The sequence below is a fragment of the Antechinus flavipes genome, chromosome 1, assembly GCF_016432865.1.
Source record: "Antechinus flavipes isolate AdamAnt ecotype Samford, QLD, Australia chromosome 1, AdamAnt_v2, whole genome shotgun sequence".
Classification (NCBI taxonomy): Eukaryota; Metazoa; Chordata; class Mammalia; order Dasyuromorphia; family Dasyuridae; genus Antechinus; species Antechinus flavipes.
The window spans coordinates 649,151,417-649,166,842 of record NC_067398.1 but is presented as its reverse complement, the minus strand read 5'-3'; the positions used below and the strand labels follow the sequence as shown (position 1 = coordinate 649,166,842).

Here is a 15,426-nt window from a genome sequence, read left to right as displayed (position 1 = left end):
TCTCCCTCTGTAAGCACCCTCCATGGCCGCCTACCTTCTTCCCACGCTTGACTCGCTCCTGTAACCCCTGCCTTGCTAAGACCAGACCACAGTTCACAGTAGAAGCCGTAGACCACGAAGCCCCAGGGAGAGAAAATGTGAGGACACAGGAAGGGCCCCTTGGGGAGGGGCCCCCCACAAGCTGTGCTGACCTTGCTTCTGGGTGTCTATATGTATGGGCAAACCCATCTCTCCTCAGGATCAGCCCAATGATACGAATCAAGGAGGAGCCCCCCAGCCCACCACGAAGCCCCCAGATCGAGGAGACCAGTCCAGGCCGCCCCCCCTCGGTGGTGGAGACGCCCCTGTCCCCTTGCACCTTCATCGACTCCATTCTTCAGGAGAGTGAGCCCAGCACTGCCGCCTCTGTCTCTGGCACGGTGGGGGGGGCCATCTCCCCTCCACCCCCCAGCCCCCTCCAGACTCCTGAGAAGTGCCTCAGCGTGGCCTGCCTCGACAAGTGAGTGTGGGTGTGCAGGGACACGGCCCCGAGCCCGCCCGAGGGAAGGAGAGCGGGCGCTGGGACTCCCTGCCGGCTCGGGAGAGCTGCGCCCCGCTGGGCTCCCGGCACCCACACACCTCTGCCCGCCGCCGCCGCCGCTTGCTCTGATTCTGTCTTAACCTGCTGGCTGCTCCGTGCTCTTTGCTGCTTTTTCTCTGCCCCATCTGCCTCCTCGGATGGGAAGAAGTGCTGTATGTGCTCCCTTAGTCCTGCATAGCCCCTGCCTCCTCGGGCCTCAGGCCATAGGCCCCTTAGTAGCTTAGCTACTGCCCTGGCCCAGGGCCAGCCCCGCAGAGAGGCTCGGGCCCTGGAAAGAGGTTCAGGGCCTTGGAGAGTAGCTCAGGGCCCGGCTGCCCGAGGGCCCGGCCCGCTTTCTGGCCAGGAGCCCAGGGATGAGGTGGAAGACCCCCCACCCATCCCTACTTTGAATGGGGCGTGTGCTGTTGTCTTTTGTATCTTGCAGTTTGACTCGCACTCCACAGATGTCTGAGGTCAGCCGCCTCTTCCCCAGCCCCGCCTCCTCCTCTCTGCATTGCCGATCACAGCCAGGGTTAGCATTGCCCCCGAAGGGGGGAGGTCGGAAGGGCCTGCTTGGGAAGGGCTCCTGACCCATCCGCCCAAGGCTCCACCTAAGGTCCGTCCCAGCCTGCTCACGCCAGTGACTGCGATTCAGCTAGGGGGAACTTGACCCCAAAGGGAGGCTTGCCTGGCCCAGAAGACATCCCAGGGGAGCCTGGATTGGATGAGACCAGTAATATGCGGGATCCTTTCCCTTTCCTATGCAGGGGAGAGTCACTCCCAGTGAAGCCACGTCAGTCACCACCCTCCTAGGCCAGGTGTTCCCAGGAATAGATAGTCGAGCCGCCTTAAGGTAGGCTCCCTAGTTGGGTCTAGCGATGGTAGAGAGACATCCATCCACTGGTCTGCCAGCTCATTTGTCCCCGGGATACTTGGGGGCTTGTTCAGAGGCTGGTCATCCTGTGCGCTCAGACGTTGCCTGAGTTTTCAAAGGGCCTCACCTCCCCAGTGAGGCTCTGGAATCCTTGGGAGTGCAGAAGCACAGTACCGATCAAGGTCACCCGTTTGGGACTTGAACCTAGAAAAAGGTGGATGGCATTTTGTGTTGCATCCCTTCCAGGCCCCAGCCACCTCTCCCTTCATTGGTAGAGGGAATTGATTGCTATATTGATTGGTCAGATGGGATTGTTGTTAACCAAGTATTAATTTGTGGCCCAAGAAAAGTTTGCTTGCTACACTAACCTCTGCCCTCAGTCTCTTATTTATTACTTCTTCCTTCCCACACATTTTCCAGGAGCCCAGCACTAAATAGCATCAAAAAATTTTGCTGTTAAAAGGAATCTCCAGGGTCATCCTGTCTAGCCAAAATGCTCCCACCACAAAACGGTCATCCAGCCTCTACTTGGGACACTTCCAGTAACATAGAGCTCATTGCCTGCCTCTCCCCATCTTCTGTTGTTGGGCAGCTCAGTTGCTACTCCTGCATAGAGTGAAAATTTTCCTCCTTTTTTTCCACAGCTATTGCACCTAGGCTTGATGTCACTTAAAATTATTCTAGTCTCATCCTGTGTCAGAAACTTAATTATAGTCACTCTTCTCTTTAATCTTCCCATGCAACATTATGTCCAAACTTCACTGTGAACTTTTTCCTTCCTAAATTCCCAGTCCTCCAAGAAAAGCATTTACGTTTGAGTTACACATCAGTCTACCAAAAGCCAGGCAGGATGGCTGAGGATTGGTGAGAAAGAGAAGCCTAGCTCTTGGCTGGGGAAGGACATCAGTCAGTCATGGAGCCTTTCCTGCTCATCTTCTGGAGGAAGAGGAGGAGGGTCCTGGGGTTCAAAGTACAGGTGCAGAGAATAATGAAAGACAAGGCCTGGGTTTGGTGGGTAGAGCAGAGGGCTTTGTCTTAGGAACAATGAGAGAAAGGTTAAAGTACAGTCAGGAATTAAGAGCATTAGACTTGTCCAGAGAATAAATCTGGATTAATCCAGGATTTTGTCGGGGCATTCGTGCTCTGATCCTAGTTGGGCTGGGTTTGAGAGTTCTTAAGCTGCCATGGAAGTAGTGTCAGGTGATGATGTATAGTCAGCCAGCACTTAGACACCCACAATGTGTGGGTATTTCGTTGGGTGTAAAGTGGGAACTAAAGCCCAGAGATGGGGCCATCAGCTGGGAAGGGGTCATTGAGAGGAATTGAGGTGGAAAATTGGGTCCAGGGCACATGTGCAGACCTTGTGAGGAAATGGAGGGAGCCCTGGGGTGGGAAGGAGCAATAGCAGCCAGTTATGTCTCACTCACTTAGTTTCTCACACCCACATGTCTGTACGCAGTCCCAGGCTGCATCAGTGACCTTTCTTAGAGCCTCTTAGTCTATAAACCCTGCTTCTGTGAAGGAGCCTCCATACGTAGCCACGGTTTTTTCTCCGAGACAGATGGGCTACCAGGAGCCCCCCAGGGCTCCGGGGCCCACGGTTAACTGCCTCCCTGCTCTCTGCAGCTTAGGATGGCCTCCCATCCTTGACCTGTGCTCTGAATAGCAGAGCTGGCTTCAGTCTGGTCCCGCCTCTCATCCTTAGTCCCTTTTGTTTTTTGCCTGGTTAGAAATGAGCTTAGTGAGCACCTGGATACCATGGACTCCAACCTGGACAACCTACAGACCATGCTAACCACCCACGGCTTCAGTGTAGATACCAGCGCCCTCCTAGATGTGAGTGTTCCAGGCCCGCCCACATCACTGTCCCATCGTCCGTAGTGAGCCCAGCCTTCCCACTCAACAACCTGTCTTTTCTCTGGTAGCTCTTTAGCCCCTCAATGTCTGTGACAGACATGAGCCTGCCCGACCTGGACAGCAGCCTGGCCAGTGTGCGTAGCCAAGGGCCCCGGGAGCCGGGGGAGGGATCAAGTGGTTAGCAGGCGTCCTGGGTGTCCACCATCGATTCTGCCAGATCCCCAGGGCCCCCAGCACAGAGGGAGGGGGTGAGGGGGGTGGGAAAAGAAGGGGTGGGGGGCTGGGGTAGAAAGGGAAGAGACGGGACGGGGTGGAGTGGGGTAGGATGGGAATGGTCCAGGCCAGGGTGGGATAGAGAGGTTGTTAAGGCCTTGGCCCCAGATCCAGCTGCCCCCCTCCCCTTCCCACAGCCCCTCACTCCCCACCCCCTACAGATCCAGGATCTCCTCTCCTCCCAGGAGCAACCAAAGCCTCTGGAGACTGAGACAGGTGGTGCAGACTCAGGTGAGCTGGATTCTGAAGTTTGGGCTGCCATCCCCATGGTCCCCTTTTCCCACCCCAGGCATCCCAGACACCAGTACCTGGGGTCTCCATTTCTCCTTGGCTCTGGACTGGATTGGGGCCTGTTCCCCTTCTCTGTGACCCCTCTTCCCACTATCACACCAACCTGGGCAAGGGATCCCCATGCTACCCACGATTCAAGTTCCAAAGGCTTGTTTTCCCCTTCCTCCCCCCCACCTGTGACCCTCTTCCTCTACCCACCCAGGGAAGCAGCTGGTGCACTACACAGCCCAGCCCTTGTTCCTGGTAGACTCCAGCACTTTGGATACAACAGGGAATGACCTGCCTATCTTCTTCGAACTGGGGGAGGGGCCTTACTTCTCGGAGGGGGATGACTACAGTGATGATCCCACCATCTCCCTGCTGTCTGGCTCTGAGCCCACCAAGGCCAAGGACCCTGCCGTCTCCTAAGGCCCCTCTTCCTCTGGGAGGGGGATGATCCAGGCATCAGGGTCCCTCTCCCTTCCTTGCCAGCCTTCCTGAGGATGGGAGAGGGGCACTGTCCCTTGTGTTTGTGCTCAGAGAAGTTGCCAGAAATCTAAATTGGGGCCAGACAAGCCTGGTGGAGGGAACCTGGCAACAGATAGGACCCAGGCCACAATTAAGGGGCCACCCACCTGAGCAAGGGGAGAGTGGGCGCCCAAGGGGCTGTTCTGGACAGAGCTTGGTATAATGGAGGCAGCCCCAGGTGAGCAGAGGTCAACAGGAGAAAGGACCCGACCCCAACACCATGCATGCCATGGGGTGGAATCCTGCCCATCACCTCTCACATTTTCCTGTGGCTCCACTGGGCAGCAACTCAGGCCTGCCCCACTCCTCATCCCTGGCTCCGTATGTTCTCCTGTTGGTTGGTTTGGGGTTTTCTCGGTTACACTTTGTACTGACCCCGCTGATTGTTGATAGAATTGTATTTTGGATTTTTACACGAGAGAAGTTTCTACTTCTCCTCCTATATAGAGAATATATATATAATATATATATATATATATACACATACATACATACATATATATATATATATGAAGACAGACAGATCTATAAAGAGAGAGGCTATATGGTTGTGGTTTCTCAGCTAATGGGGACTGTTATCCCTGGCATTCAGGGGAGAGTTACACTGAATTTGGATTGTGTTGAGGCTGCTAAGTTGATTTCTGTATTTGAGGAGGGAGGTCAGGAAGGAAAAGAGGTGGCAGGGGCTGGCCTCTCGGCTGGGGACCATACCCAAATGAAGGGGCCCTCTGTTGAGCAGGGGAAGTTGCCGAGTCCTTATGGATTTGTCTGTGCTCCCTTTGGGGTGGGGTGTTTGAAGGGGTGACCCAGGACCCTCCCACCCCAGGATTATACAATTTAGAGCAGGAAGCAACCAGAGATTTTTTTAATCCAATCCCTTTTTGTAGGTGAGGAACCAAGCCCAGAAAGGTTAAGAGAGCATCATGTCATGGAAATAACAGTGGATTATTTGGAATCATTGGGCTCCAAATTAACTGTGTGATCTTGGGCCAAGTCCCTTAATTTCAGGCCTCAATTTCCTCATCTTTATCGCAAAAAAGTCTTCCTAGATTTCTAATCCCGTCTCTAAATTCTGTGATCTTCAGTGACCTATCTGTGGTCACAGAGCTGATAGTAAGTGGAACCAGGATTCATAAACAGGTCTTCTAGATTCCAAATTCAGTGCTCCACTACTCCTGCTGTCTTCTCTTTTAGGGCCATTCTTGTCTCCCTCCTTTGCCCATTGCAGGTCTTTTTTCACTAATGAAGTCTATGATGTTTTACTTGGATTTGTCCTGCTTCTTTGAAATTTCTCTTATTCTGCATTTTATCCTTCTGACCTTTTGGGTGAAGAAACTCCCCAAGCTGACTTGTGCTCCCTCCAACCTCTCTGCCACTAACTGTGATTGGGCCACTGGACTCCCCTTTAGTGTGTAAGGTAGATGCATTCTGATGTGTATCAAAATTTAAAGGACACAAGTCACACAACATATTCTGTGTGGGTGTGTCTCTGTTTCTCTCTCTCTCTCTCTCTCTCTCTCTCTCTCTCTCTCTCTCTCTCTCTCTCTCTTTCTCTCCTCTTTCTGTTTCTGTCTCCCCCTCCCTCTTTCCCTGTCCCTAGTCCACAGCCAGCCCCCCTCATTATGTAAGGCCAGATTTTTCTCAGATATATTTATTGAGGGGATAGGGGAATATTTCCCTATCACCCAGGAATAAAGTGAGAAGAGAGAACAGGGTATATAGACCAGTATCTGATTCTTAGCAGAGGCTCCTGGCCGCAATTTCATAGGCCTGTAAATGAGAGAGAAAAGGATGTCAGACTAGGGTTTCCCATGGGTTCCTGCACACTCCCCCCTGAGGCCTAGTCTCTGGACCAGATTTCACTTAGGAAATCTGTCTGGCAGTGGGTCTCAAGTCCCAGTCTCACATTGCTACACCCCTAACTCTTCTTAGGTCCTCGCCACTTCTGGGAGTATAAGGAGGGCATGGATACAATCAGTGTTGGCAGTCATTCATCTAGGTGGAATGCAGTAACTTCTCACCCATTTCCTCCCATATTCCCATAGTGCCAGCACTTAATGAAGGTGGATTCTTCCTAGATTTTCCCTTTCTGGCATTCATCTGAGAAATGAGTGTTCTGAGGCAGAGGGGAGTTATTTCCTTGAACTCTTCCAGCTAGCCTTTCCAATTGTCAGGGGTGGGGGGCGAGAGAGATTACTCCCAGGGTTGTCCCACCCACAGCCAAACTGCCCATTCATTCGTAGAAGGGAGTGCAGGAATCATGTGCAATCTAGACCTGAATGAGAATCCTCTCCTTCACACAATCGCTCTGGTCAGTCGCCTTGCCAAGAAAACCTCTCCCAAGAGGACTCCTGGCCTTCTAGCCTTACTAATCAAATCTAACCCTCTCTTGCCCACGGAAATCCTTCAGGTACTTGATGATGGTGACCTGGCCCTAATCCTCAAAGTTGGAGACCCACAATTCCATAAATCCTTTCTAGACCTAAAATTCATTAACTTTTCTGGCTTTCTGCTTCTTGTCTATTGACTCCGTGTACGCTGTGCCTACACACATTTCCTTCCCCCTAGGATCCAGTTGGAAAATGCTGAGCTCACCTCGAGCCTTCTGAAAAGGCTCCTCTTCCTCATTCTCCTTTGCCTTCTCCTCGTCTTCCATTTCTACATGGGGCAAAGGGGAGAGAAGGAAAGTTAAAAGCAATTCTTGATCAGACTGTCTCATCTCCCATATCCCTGCCTTGGGTGGAGGAGCACAGTCCCCTCCCTTATGGGCTCGTTGTCTGGAGAAGCTCACCATCTGCCCCCTCGCCGCCTGCATCCTCTTCAGCAAAGTTCTGGCTTGAGTCAGAATCAGGGCCATCCCGCGACTCGGACTCTAGAACGTTTCCCTTGCTTTCATCCTCAGTCTGCAGGGTACGCTTGTTTGACAACGGAGCTTCTGCTTTGGAAGAAAAAAATTCAAGGGGACATAATGAGGAGATGTTGGAAACTCTGAGGCTGGGAAAGTGGGCTCAGAAAGAAGGGGTAGGGCAAGGGCTCAGGCCAACCCACCCCAGTGCCCTACCTTCATAGAGGGTCTTCAAAGTAAAAGTCAAGGAATGTGGTGTAGGGATCTTCCCTTCCCAGGACAGCCAAGGGTAGATAGGATCCCTGTGGGACTGAATGGCCCTGTGCAGTTCCACCTCGGCACCATGTATCCCACATAGGACACCACTCCCTACAACTGCCCTTTCCCCACCCCCCCCCACTCCCCCGGGATTCCTAGGATGGACAAGGGAAAGAGGAGTGAATCTCACCTTCTGCAGCCACTAGAGCCAGAAATAAGATCAGCAAAGAGACAGGTAGCAAGAACCTAAGATTGGAGTAGGGGGAGTTACCAGGGGAGCCAGGTGGCTCAAGAGCTACACATGTTCTGACTTCCATCCCAGATGACCGCCCCAGAGGCCTCCGGATTGAGGCTTGGGAGCCTCGGTTCAGAAGTTGGAGCACCCCCTCCAGCTTCCATGCAGACCCAGAAACCCTCCAAGTCTTAGACCCAGTGCCCCATGATCTCACCGGGGGCAGGGAGCCATGGCTGCATCCAAGGGAAGGGCAGAAAGCAATAGCAGCCTGGGCAAAAACAGGGTCTATATGGAGGGAGTGGGTGGGACCTAGGCAGGGACCGCCCCTCAGGAGCCACTTAGACCTCGCCCCTTTGGCTCAGGCCAGCCCCTCTCTTCTTCCACCATTCTATCTGCCACTTCCTATTCTTGTCTGTTGGCTCCTGACTGCCCTCCGAGGGAAGGCAGTCTCTGCCCCACTGGGGCAGCTTCCTGGACCCAAGCAGTACCTTGGCATGTACCTACTGCATGCCCTTGTTCCCAAGGAGAAATGAAGTCGGGTCAGGAAAAGTAGGACGAGGAGGCCGAGAAAGGGGAGCGGTACCAGGGCCAGGCCAGAGATAATAGTAGGGACAAAGCAGGAAGATAAGGGCTGGGGCAGGACTGGGTCAACATGGTCCTGAGCCGAGCCAAAGACCCAAGAACAAGGGGCCTTTTCTAGGCAACCTAATTCAATGCCCCATTGTCTTGCGCAGAAAGTGAAAGTCGGGGAGGAGGGGGCAGTTACTGTCAATAGCAACTCTGAAGGGGTTTTGTTCCTCAGAATGAGTTGGAATTAGATCCTAGCCCTTCCCTGCACCCCTAGGTTCTTGTACTAGAAGCACTGTGTTGAATTCCCTCCATTTCTACTATCCCTTTGTTTAGGGCCCACTTCAAGAAGATGAAAGAATAAGAGAGAGTAGAATTCCTCCTACCCACCAACCCCATCCTAAAGTCCTGGGCATCTAGAGCATGTGATACTTTTCTCCCTCCCCAATGTCCACATGCCATGGCAACTTAGAGGTCCTTTGTGTGGGGATTAAAAGACTGGTGGAGCTGGGAGTCTGGAACCGATGAGCCATATATCTACCCTATCCTTCCTCCCAGGATCCCCTTCCAAAAAGCTCAAGTGTCGGGGCTGTTGATAAAGATCCCAGGGCTATACCCAAAGTCAGAGAAGAGCAGAGCCAAACCTGGGCCAAGCCCCGCCTAGTTTCCAGAAAGAGGCAGGACCCATTGTGCTTGGAGACCTGGAGAACTTGGGGGGCTTTACAATCAGTCTGGGAAGCCTCATCAGCTCTAACTCTGCTTCCGTCTCCTACAACCGACCTAACGGGAGCCACCGGAACCTGGCAGGGCTCACTGTGACCTAGACAGCGTTCTAGCCTTTTGAGACATATAACTCCAGAGCCCCGCTCCAGAAAGCATCTCTTCCATCAGGGATACTGGCGTGGGATCTTCCAGGGGCAGAGATGTTCATCTTCTAGGACCCGCATTTTGTTTCAGACCAGGACATCCAGTCTTCTGAGCTCAGTGACCTTCAGGTTGTGGTAGCATGTTAGCTGGCCCCTACTCAAGTGTCTCAGTCCCTGCTGTGTAAAAATCCCTGAAGTCCCTGCTTTAGGATCTTTGGGTCAGTTGGGGTATTCGGACCCTTGGGGGTCAGTATCTCTCCTCTGGTTAGGATCTCCACTGTCCTTAAGCATCACCAGTCCAGGCATGAATTTCCCAGGTCAGGAGGATTGAGGGGGCTTATGTGCCCTGGTAGATCTTGGCATTAGTAACAGCTGGGGCTGGAGAACCAAACTTAAGTCCAACCAGACCAATTTTGGGAAAGTTTTCATCACTGACTGATGCTAGTCCTAGGAACCTGACTGCTTCAAAATAGTTCCCAATTTCCTCCTGCCCTTCACAGCAATGAAGACTTCCTCCCATTAGGATTCCATGTTTTCCTAGGATCCCTGAAAATTAAGCTCATTTCCTCTAGGTACAATTATACAAACTCTATAGAAAAACACACTTACCAAAGGACAATGTGATTATTCGACACCACAGAGGTTATGCTCTTCTAGGTCCCAAGAGCTGCAGAAACCCCTTTGTTTAATAATAAAGCAAAATGCACACACACATGATCTTCCAGGGTCATTATGCCCATTTAGATTGGCAACAGTCATTGCAACATTGTGCATGGATTCCCTCACGTGATTGAGGAAGGGTCTATCAATACCAAACAAGGTTGAGGTGGAATCAGAAAGAAGGATCTGATTAGAATTGCTACTGGTCCAGAGAAGGGGAGTCAATGACAAAGCTAAGATTAGGACTTGAGATTCATAGGGATATTGTAGCTGCCAACAGAAGCTGCAAAATCAAAAGTTGAAAGTTTGATGGAGAAAACTGTTGATTACAAATCCCAAACTCTTTGGAATTGTGTCACCTTGAGTGTGTCAGTCATTCTGTCTCTCTGGGCCTGTTTCCTTGTCTGTAAAACAAGGAAGATGAACTAGATGTGTCCTCTGAATCAAGTTTTTGATAAGTTCAATTTGGAGCCTCCTAAGGAGGAGGTTCTGGTAGGACAGCAACGGGATATGTCCTGAATGAAGTCAGATGCTCAGAGGAGCCAGGGCTGGAGATTTGGGAGTCCGGCACAAAGAGGTGGTGCTGGAAGCTGAGGCAGAGAATTGGTGAGATTTGAAAGGGAGAAAAATAGGGAGTTTGAAAGCAGCTGACTACAGTAGAGGGAGTTGCTTAATAGGTGTACTAGAGAACTACAAAGCTATGTAAGCTGTTGGGGGGAGGATACTCCTGGTGAGTATTGTGGAAAGTTTCCTGAAGTAGAGGGCATTTGATCTGAGCTGAAATAGTTCAAAAATGGGAAAAACAATCCTAGATTTAGAGAAGGAACATTAGATGGCATCCAAACCCGTCATTGTGCAAAGAAACGTAGGTCTTGGGAGAGTAAGAGATATGCTTCAGATCCCATACAGGTATAAATGAAGGCAGGATCTGTGTCCTGATTTCAAATCCAAGGCTCTCTTCATGGAACCACAATGGCATTGCAGATAAACAAAAGGCCAGGAGGTATAGAGAGTATCTGTGAGAGGGATGGAGGTACTCACCCTGCACAGCCAAGTTAACCATTTTAGTTGAATTGGAGTGCATAGAAGAATGTTACATGAAAGGTAAGGTGCCACCTTGTTGGAGTCAAATAGAAAATCGGAACATAGGCAATCTCAAGCTTTTTACTATTGAGTCCTCGGGATTCATCCCTCAGTAAACATTAGCAGACACTATGCCAAATGCTGCCTTTTTCTATAATTTGGAGAAAGTGAAGTACCAGGATAGGTTGTCCCCCTATGAAGGACTGTCAATATTGCTGATTGCCACTTGGGCCCCTTTTTCTCATCTTGCTTTTCCTCTTTTATTCTGTTGGGCTTTAATTCTGCTTAGTGGGTACCTTGGAGAGGATCTCGAAAGGAATTTTGGAACCAAGATCCCGCCCCCTCCCTCCCTGGACAAGAATTGCCACTACAGCATCCCCAGCTAATGGTGATCATCCCTCCTCCCCTTGGATGTCTGTAGGGACGAGGCAACAACTTCCCTAAGGCACCCCGTTTGCCTTCTGGAAAGCTGTTTTTTCTGCTTTTGAATTAAAAGTCGTCTGAGTCTCCACTGCTCCTAATTCTAGTCCAATTATTCTTCCACATGATAGGCCTTCCAAACCTGGAAGGTGGCTCTCAAGCCCTCCTCCCTTCCCCTCCCCCAGATGCCAGTTCATCCAGCCTTGGGCCTCAGTGTCCTTCAGTTAACTTCCAGGGATCTTTGCTCCTCAGTTAAAAACTAAACCCCAGAGGACCTTTCCATCCTTCTTTCCTCGCAGTCTTGCACTTCCTCCCTACCCCTCCTTACCCCTAGGCTTGCACTGCATTTCAGAAGCACCCAGGTGCCTTACCTTAGGTAAAAATAGCCCTGATGTTCCCTTAGTTATCTTCTCGATTTGGGGAAATGTAGGTCTTCAATCTGGAGTATACGTGTTTCCAGTGCAAACGGGATAACATTTCATAGAATTTAAAAGGAAAGTACCTTCATTTTCACATTTCACCGTGCATTAGTGTTCTATCTTTTCCAGCCTTGTTTACCTGTCACTCCTTTTCTCATATCCATGTTCCAGTCTAACTGGACTTGGAGATGTTCTTTGAACTCGACCTGCTGTTTCTCATCTGTCTTTGTACGAACCTTTTCTTCATGCCTGGAATACTTATCTTCCTAAAGGGTGCACCTTCCTCCACAAAGCCTCTGATTTCTGACTACTGGGTAGTGAACTTTGTCTTCTGTGTGTGTCTGCGCAATACTGTGTCACTTCTGGAGAGTATTTTCTAATGGTCAGGGATTTTGTTTTTGTACCTGTAGCACCTAGCACAGAACCATTCCCAAAGCAAGTCCTCAGTAGTGGTTGAGGGTTTTTTTTTTTTTTTTAATACTTGAACCCTAACCCAAGCTCCTAGATCTTCCCAGCCTTTGAGCCTTTTTAGATGTCTGGGATCAGAAAAAAGCCAGGCCAATTCCTGATGGCCTCCCTGTGGCTGCTGCCGCCACTGTGAGTGGACATGCCATTCTAGCAATTATACCTTCTTTCCCTACATCCATCCTACGGGCTAGATAAGTGCATTTTCCAGGGGAAAGGAGAATGAACATTCAACTCATTTGCACACACATTTAAGTGCCTAAAGGAGAAAAACCACACTTCTTGACCTCAGGGAGCTTTTAGCATTCCCCTATAAAGGGAAGAATAAGACTTTTTTTTTTCATTAGGGGTCTTTAAGTGGAGGCTACAGGAGCACTTGTTGATGTTGTAGAGGGGATTTCTGTTGTATTAATCACTCAACACATTGCTTGCAGTGTGCCAGGCACTGAAGTAAAATATAGGTTGAACTAATTAATCCATGAGATCCCTCCCAACTCAAAACTATGTGTTTCTTTTGACATATACACAGATAAAAGAAAAATCCAAAGAACTCTTGGAATATTTGAGGAAATAATCAGGAAAAATTCCATGAAGAGAATCTTAAGAACTAGAAGGAACTTCAGAGGCCTTCTAGTCCCACCTGCCCCTGACCAAAGATCCTTGTGTTTGTCAGTCATTTTTCAGTCCTGTGTGACCCCATTTGGGGTTTTCTTGGCAAAGATACTAGAGTGGTTTGTCATTTCCCTCTCAGGCCCCTTTGATAGAAGACAAACTAAGGCAAACAGGGTAAAGTGACTTGCCCAGAGTGAGGGGCCATATTTGAACTCAGGAAGATGAGCCTTCCTGACTCCTGGCCCAGCACTCTGTCCACTGGCCCGATCCCTTCTGTAATATCCAAGATGATTGACTATGCAGGCTCTGCTAGGGAAAGGCCTCTGAAAGCAGCTGTGTGACCCTGTTCAAGTTACATGGTGTCTGCCAGTTTCCTTGTCTGTAAAATTGATAGAACAGGACTATTTTCCAGAATATCTTGTGAGAAATAAGACAAAGACCATACACTGTAGTGTTGTACAAAGTGTTATGTAATGCTACTTCTCCTGTGGGGGTGAACTATGCCGTTGCCATTTTTCAGTCATGTCCTATAATGGGCTGAGCCTCAGCCCATTACAATGTCCAACTCTTTGTGACTATTTAGGGGTTTCCTTGTGAAAAGATACTAGAGTGGACTTTGCCGTTTTCTTCTCCAGTTCATTTTATAGATGAGGAACTGTGACCAAATGGTTAAGTGACTTGCCAGGGTCCCACAGTAGTGATGTTGGGTGTGGTTTCAAGAATGTGAGTCTTGGCCTGGCATTCTATTTCTTGTGCCACATAGCTGTGTCCTTAAACACACCTCTTTCTAGATAAAGACCCCATCTTTGGAAAGTTACCATTCATTGGGTGGTCTTTCTCACACGGAGTTTCAATCTGGTTCCATTCAGCCACTCTAGCATGGCTCAGTAAAACTCAAGATTTTACTTTGCTCTGATGTTCGCTTCCAGAGTAGAAATGGGATTATAAATTGTCTGTAGCTATGGATTTGACTCACAAAAGAACTAAGTCTTGAGGTTATGGGTCGTCTCATGACAAAGAAAAAACCTCCCTGAGTGGGAATAAGTTGCCTATCAATCAGCTGCAGTTAAGCAGAACTAATTCAGCAGATGCTATCAGCAGTTCATTGGAGAAGTGGCAACAGCTCAGAGGACAGAACCATTATGGAATCTTTCAGAGGGCAGAGACAGTCCATGTTGCGCACCACCCTAGTAAATTTGAGATACACATTCTCCTTTTCCCACTGGCAATGTGAGATTCTGAGAGAGTGGATGCAGGGGAAGGAGTTTTTACTTTTTTCACTAATGATTTCTTATATCAAGCATGGCTAGTCTGCTAGAGAATACACAATGGAAGTTTTGAGTCAGAAGTTTTGGATACTGATTGGGTGTTAACTTTCATAGATCATGTGGAGGGGGCCTAATGCTTATTATTTTTATTAATCTTTTGCTCTATATCTCCAACATTTCTAATCCCCTTTACCTTCCTGGTAAAGTAGGATGACTCAAGAGCAGTTTGCTCTATGAGTCCCTCAAGTTTAAGATTTCTCCTGTCCAGTTTTGTTCATTTGATGTCAAAAACCTCCCCAATTAAGTAGCAAATCATCTCTGCTAGGGGGGAAAAAAAAACTGGCACCATAATTGTGTACACAAACAAGATTTATTAAAGGATCTTTACACTACTAGAGACTTCCAAGTCTTCTAGATTTGAGTCACCACCATTTTTGAGTGACAGCTCCAATGATGGCTTTCCAGTTTTTCAAGGATTCTTAAGGCAGTGGCTGATTAGAAAGCAAAATATCTGTTCTCAAATTTTCAGATCGGTATATCCAGCCCTTGCATTACAATTAGTTGAAGGAACAAAGAGTAAGAAAGTGAAGAGAATCTTGAGCCATTTCCATGACTGATTTGGGGCGTATAAAACTCCCTTGTCCATCTGGGCAATTCAAAAAACAAGTGACACAAAATTTGTTCACAACCCTTATTTGTTTCAACTATCCTAAACTTTCCTATGGTCTACATTTTGATCTTGCCTCTATGAAATGGAATAGGCAGTTGATCAGTAGAATAGACCCTAACAACTAGTTACCTCTCTTCTTGACATGGTCCCACTGATTTGTCCTTTCTAAAAACAAGTCTTCATCAAAATAGTCCCCACACAAAATAGTTCAACATCAGAAAAAGTATATTCCTCCTTCCAGGCAGGAATATAATTCCCTCCAGGGCAGACTCAATTGGTAGAGCAGTAATATAAAAAGCATTTTATTAAACATAATGAAAAGAAAAATCTATAATTAGAATAAAATGGGGATTGTTTCCTGTTTTTTAAACAATAGATTTTTAATTCCATCTCTTTACCTTTTAACTGTCCCTTAAGAAACTTTCACCCCCAAGAACCCTGAAGGGATGGCCTCCTTGTTATTATTTCTGGAAAACTCAATGAGCACAATGTCAGTCCCCATTGGCTAGGGCTCTGTACTTCTTGCCTATTGCTTTTACAAAAAGGCCAGCTGCTTTTTTAGTATTACCCAGGGAGTATGCTTGAAGGGTATTATTGTTAGTGCTTTGTTTTGTTTTTTTTTTTCCCAGTTAAATTCTCCAAGGAAGTCTGCCTGGCTGGGGGAGTGGGGGGGGAGGGGGGTGCTATTTATGGTTAG

General features: G+C 48.8%; 1 protein-coding gene across 5 annotated transcripts in view; it reads left to right on the top strand.

The window, feature by feature from the left end:
* HSF1 (heat shock transcription factor 1) overlaps window positions 1-4,774 on the top strand; it is a 56,044-nt gene extending 51,270 nt beyond the window's left edge. The window contains exons 9-14 of one of the 5 annotated variants that reach the window (XM_051971313.1): window positions 239-499; window positions 1,005-1,091; window positions 3,164-3,269; window positions 3,359-3,424; window positions 3,725-3,794; window positions 4,057-4,774. In XM_051971313.1, coding sequence (XP_051827273.1) covers window positions 239-499; window positions 1,005-1,091; window positions 3,164-3,269; window positions 3,359-3,424; window positions 3,725-3,794; window positions 4,057-4,262 — 796 coding nt within the window. In that variant the 3' untranslated portion in view covers window positions 4,263-4,774. Of the gene's footprint in view, window positions 1-238; window positions 500-1,004; window positions 1,326-3,163; window positions 3,270-3,358; window positions 3,425-3,700; window positions 3,795-4,056 lie in introns of those variants that run through there. The other 4 variants (XM_051971312.1, XM_051971315.1, XM_051971314.1 and 1 more) reach the window with 4 other exon arrangements.
* The last annotated feature ends 10,652 nt before the right edge of the window (window positions 4,775-15,426 follow it).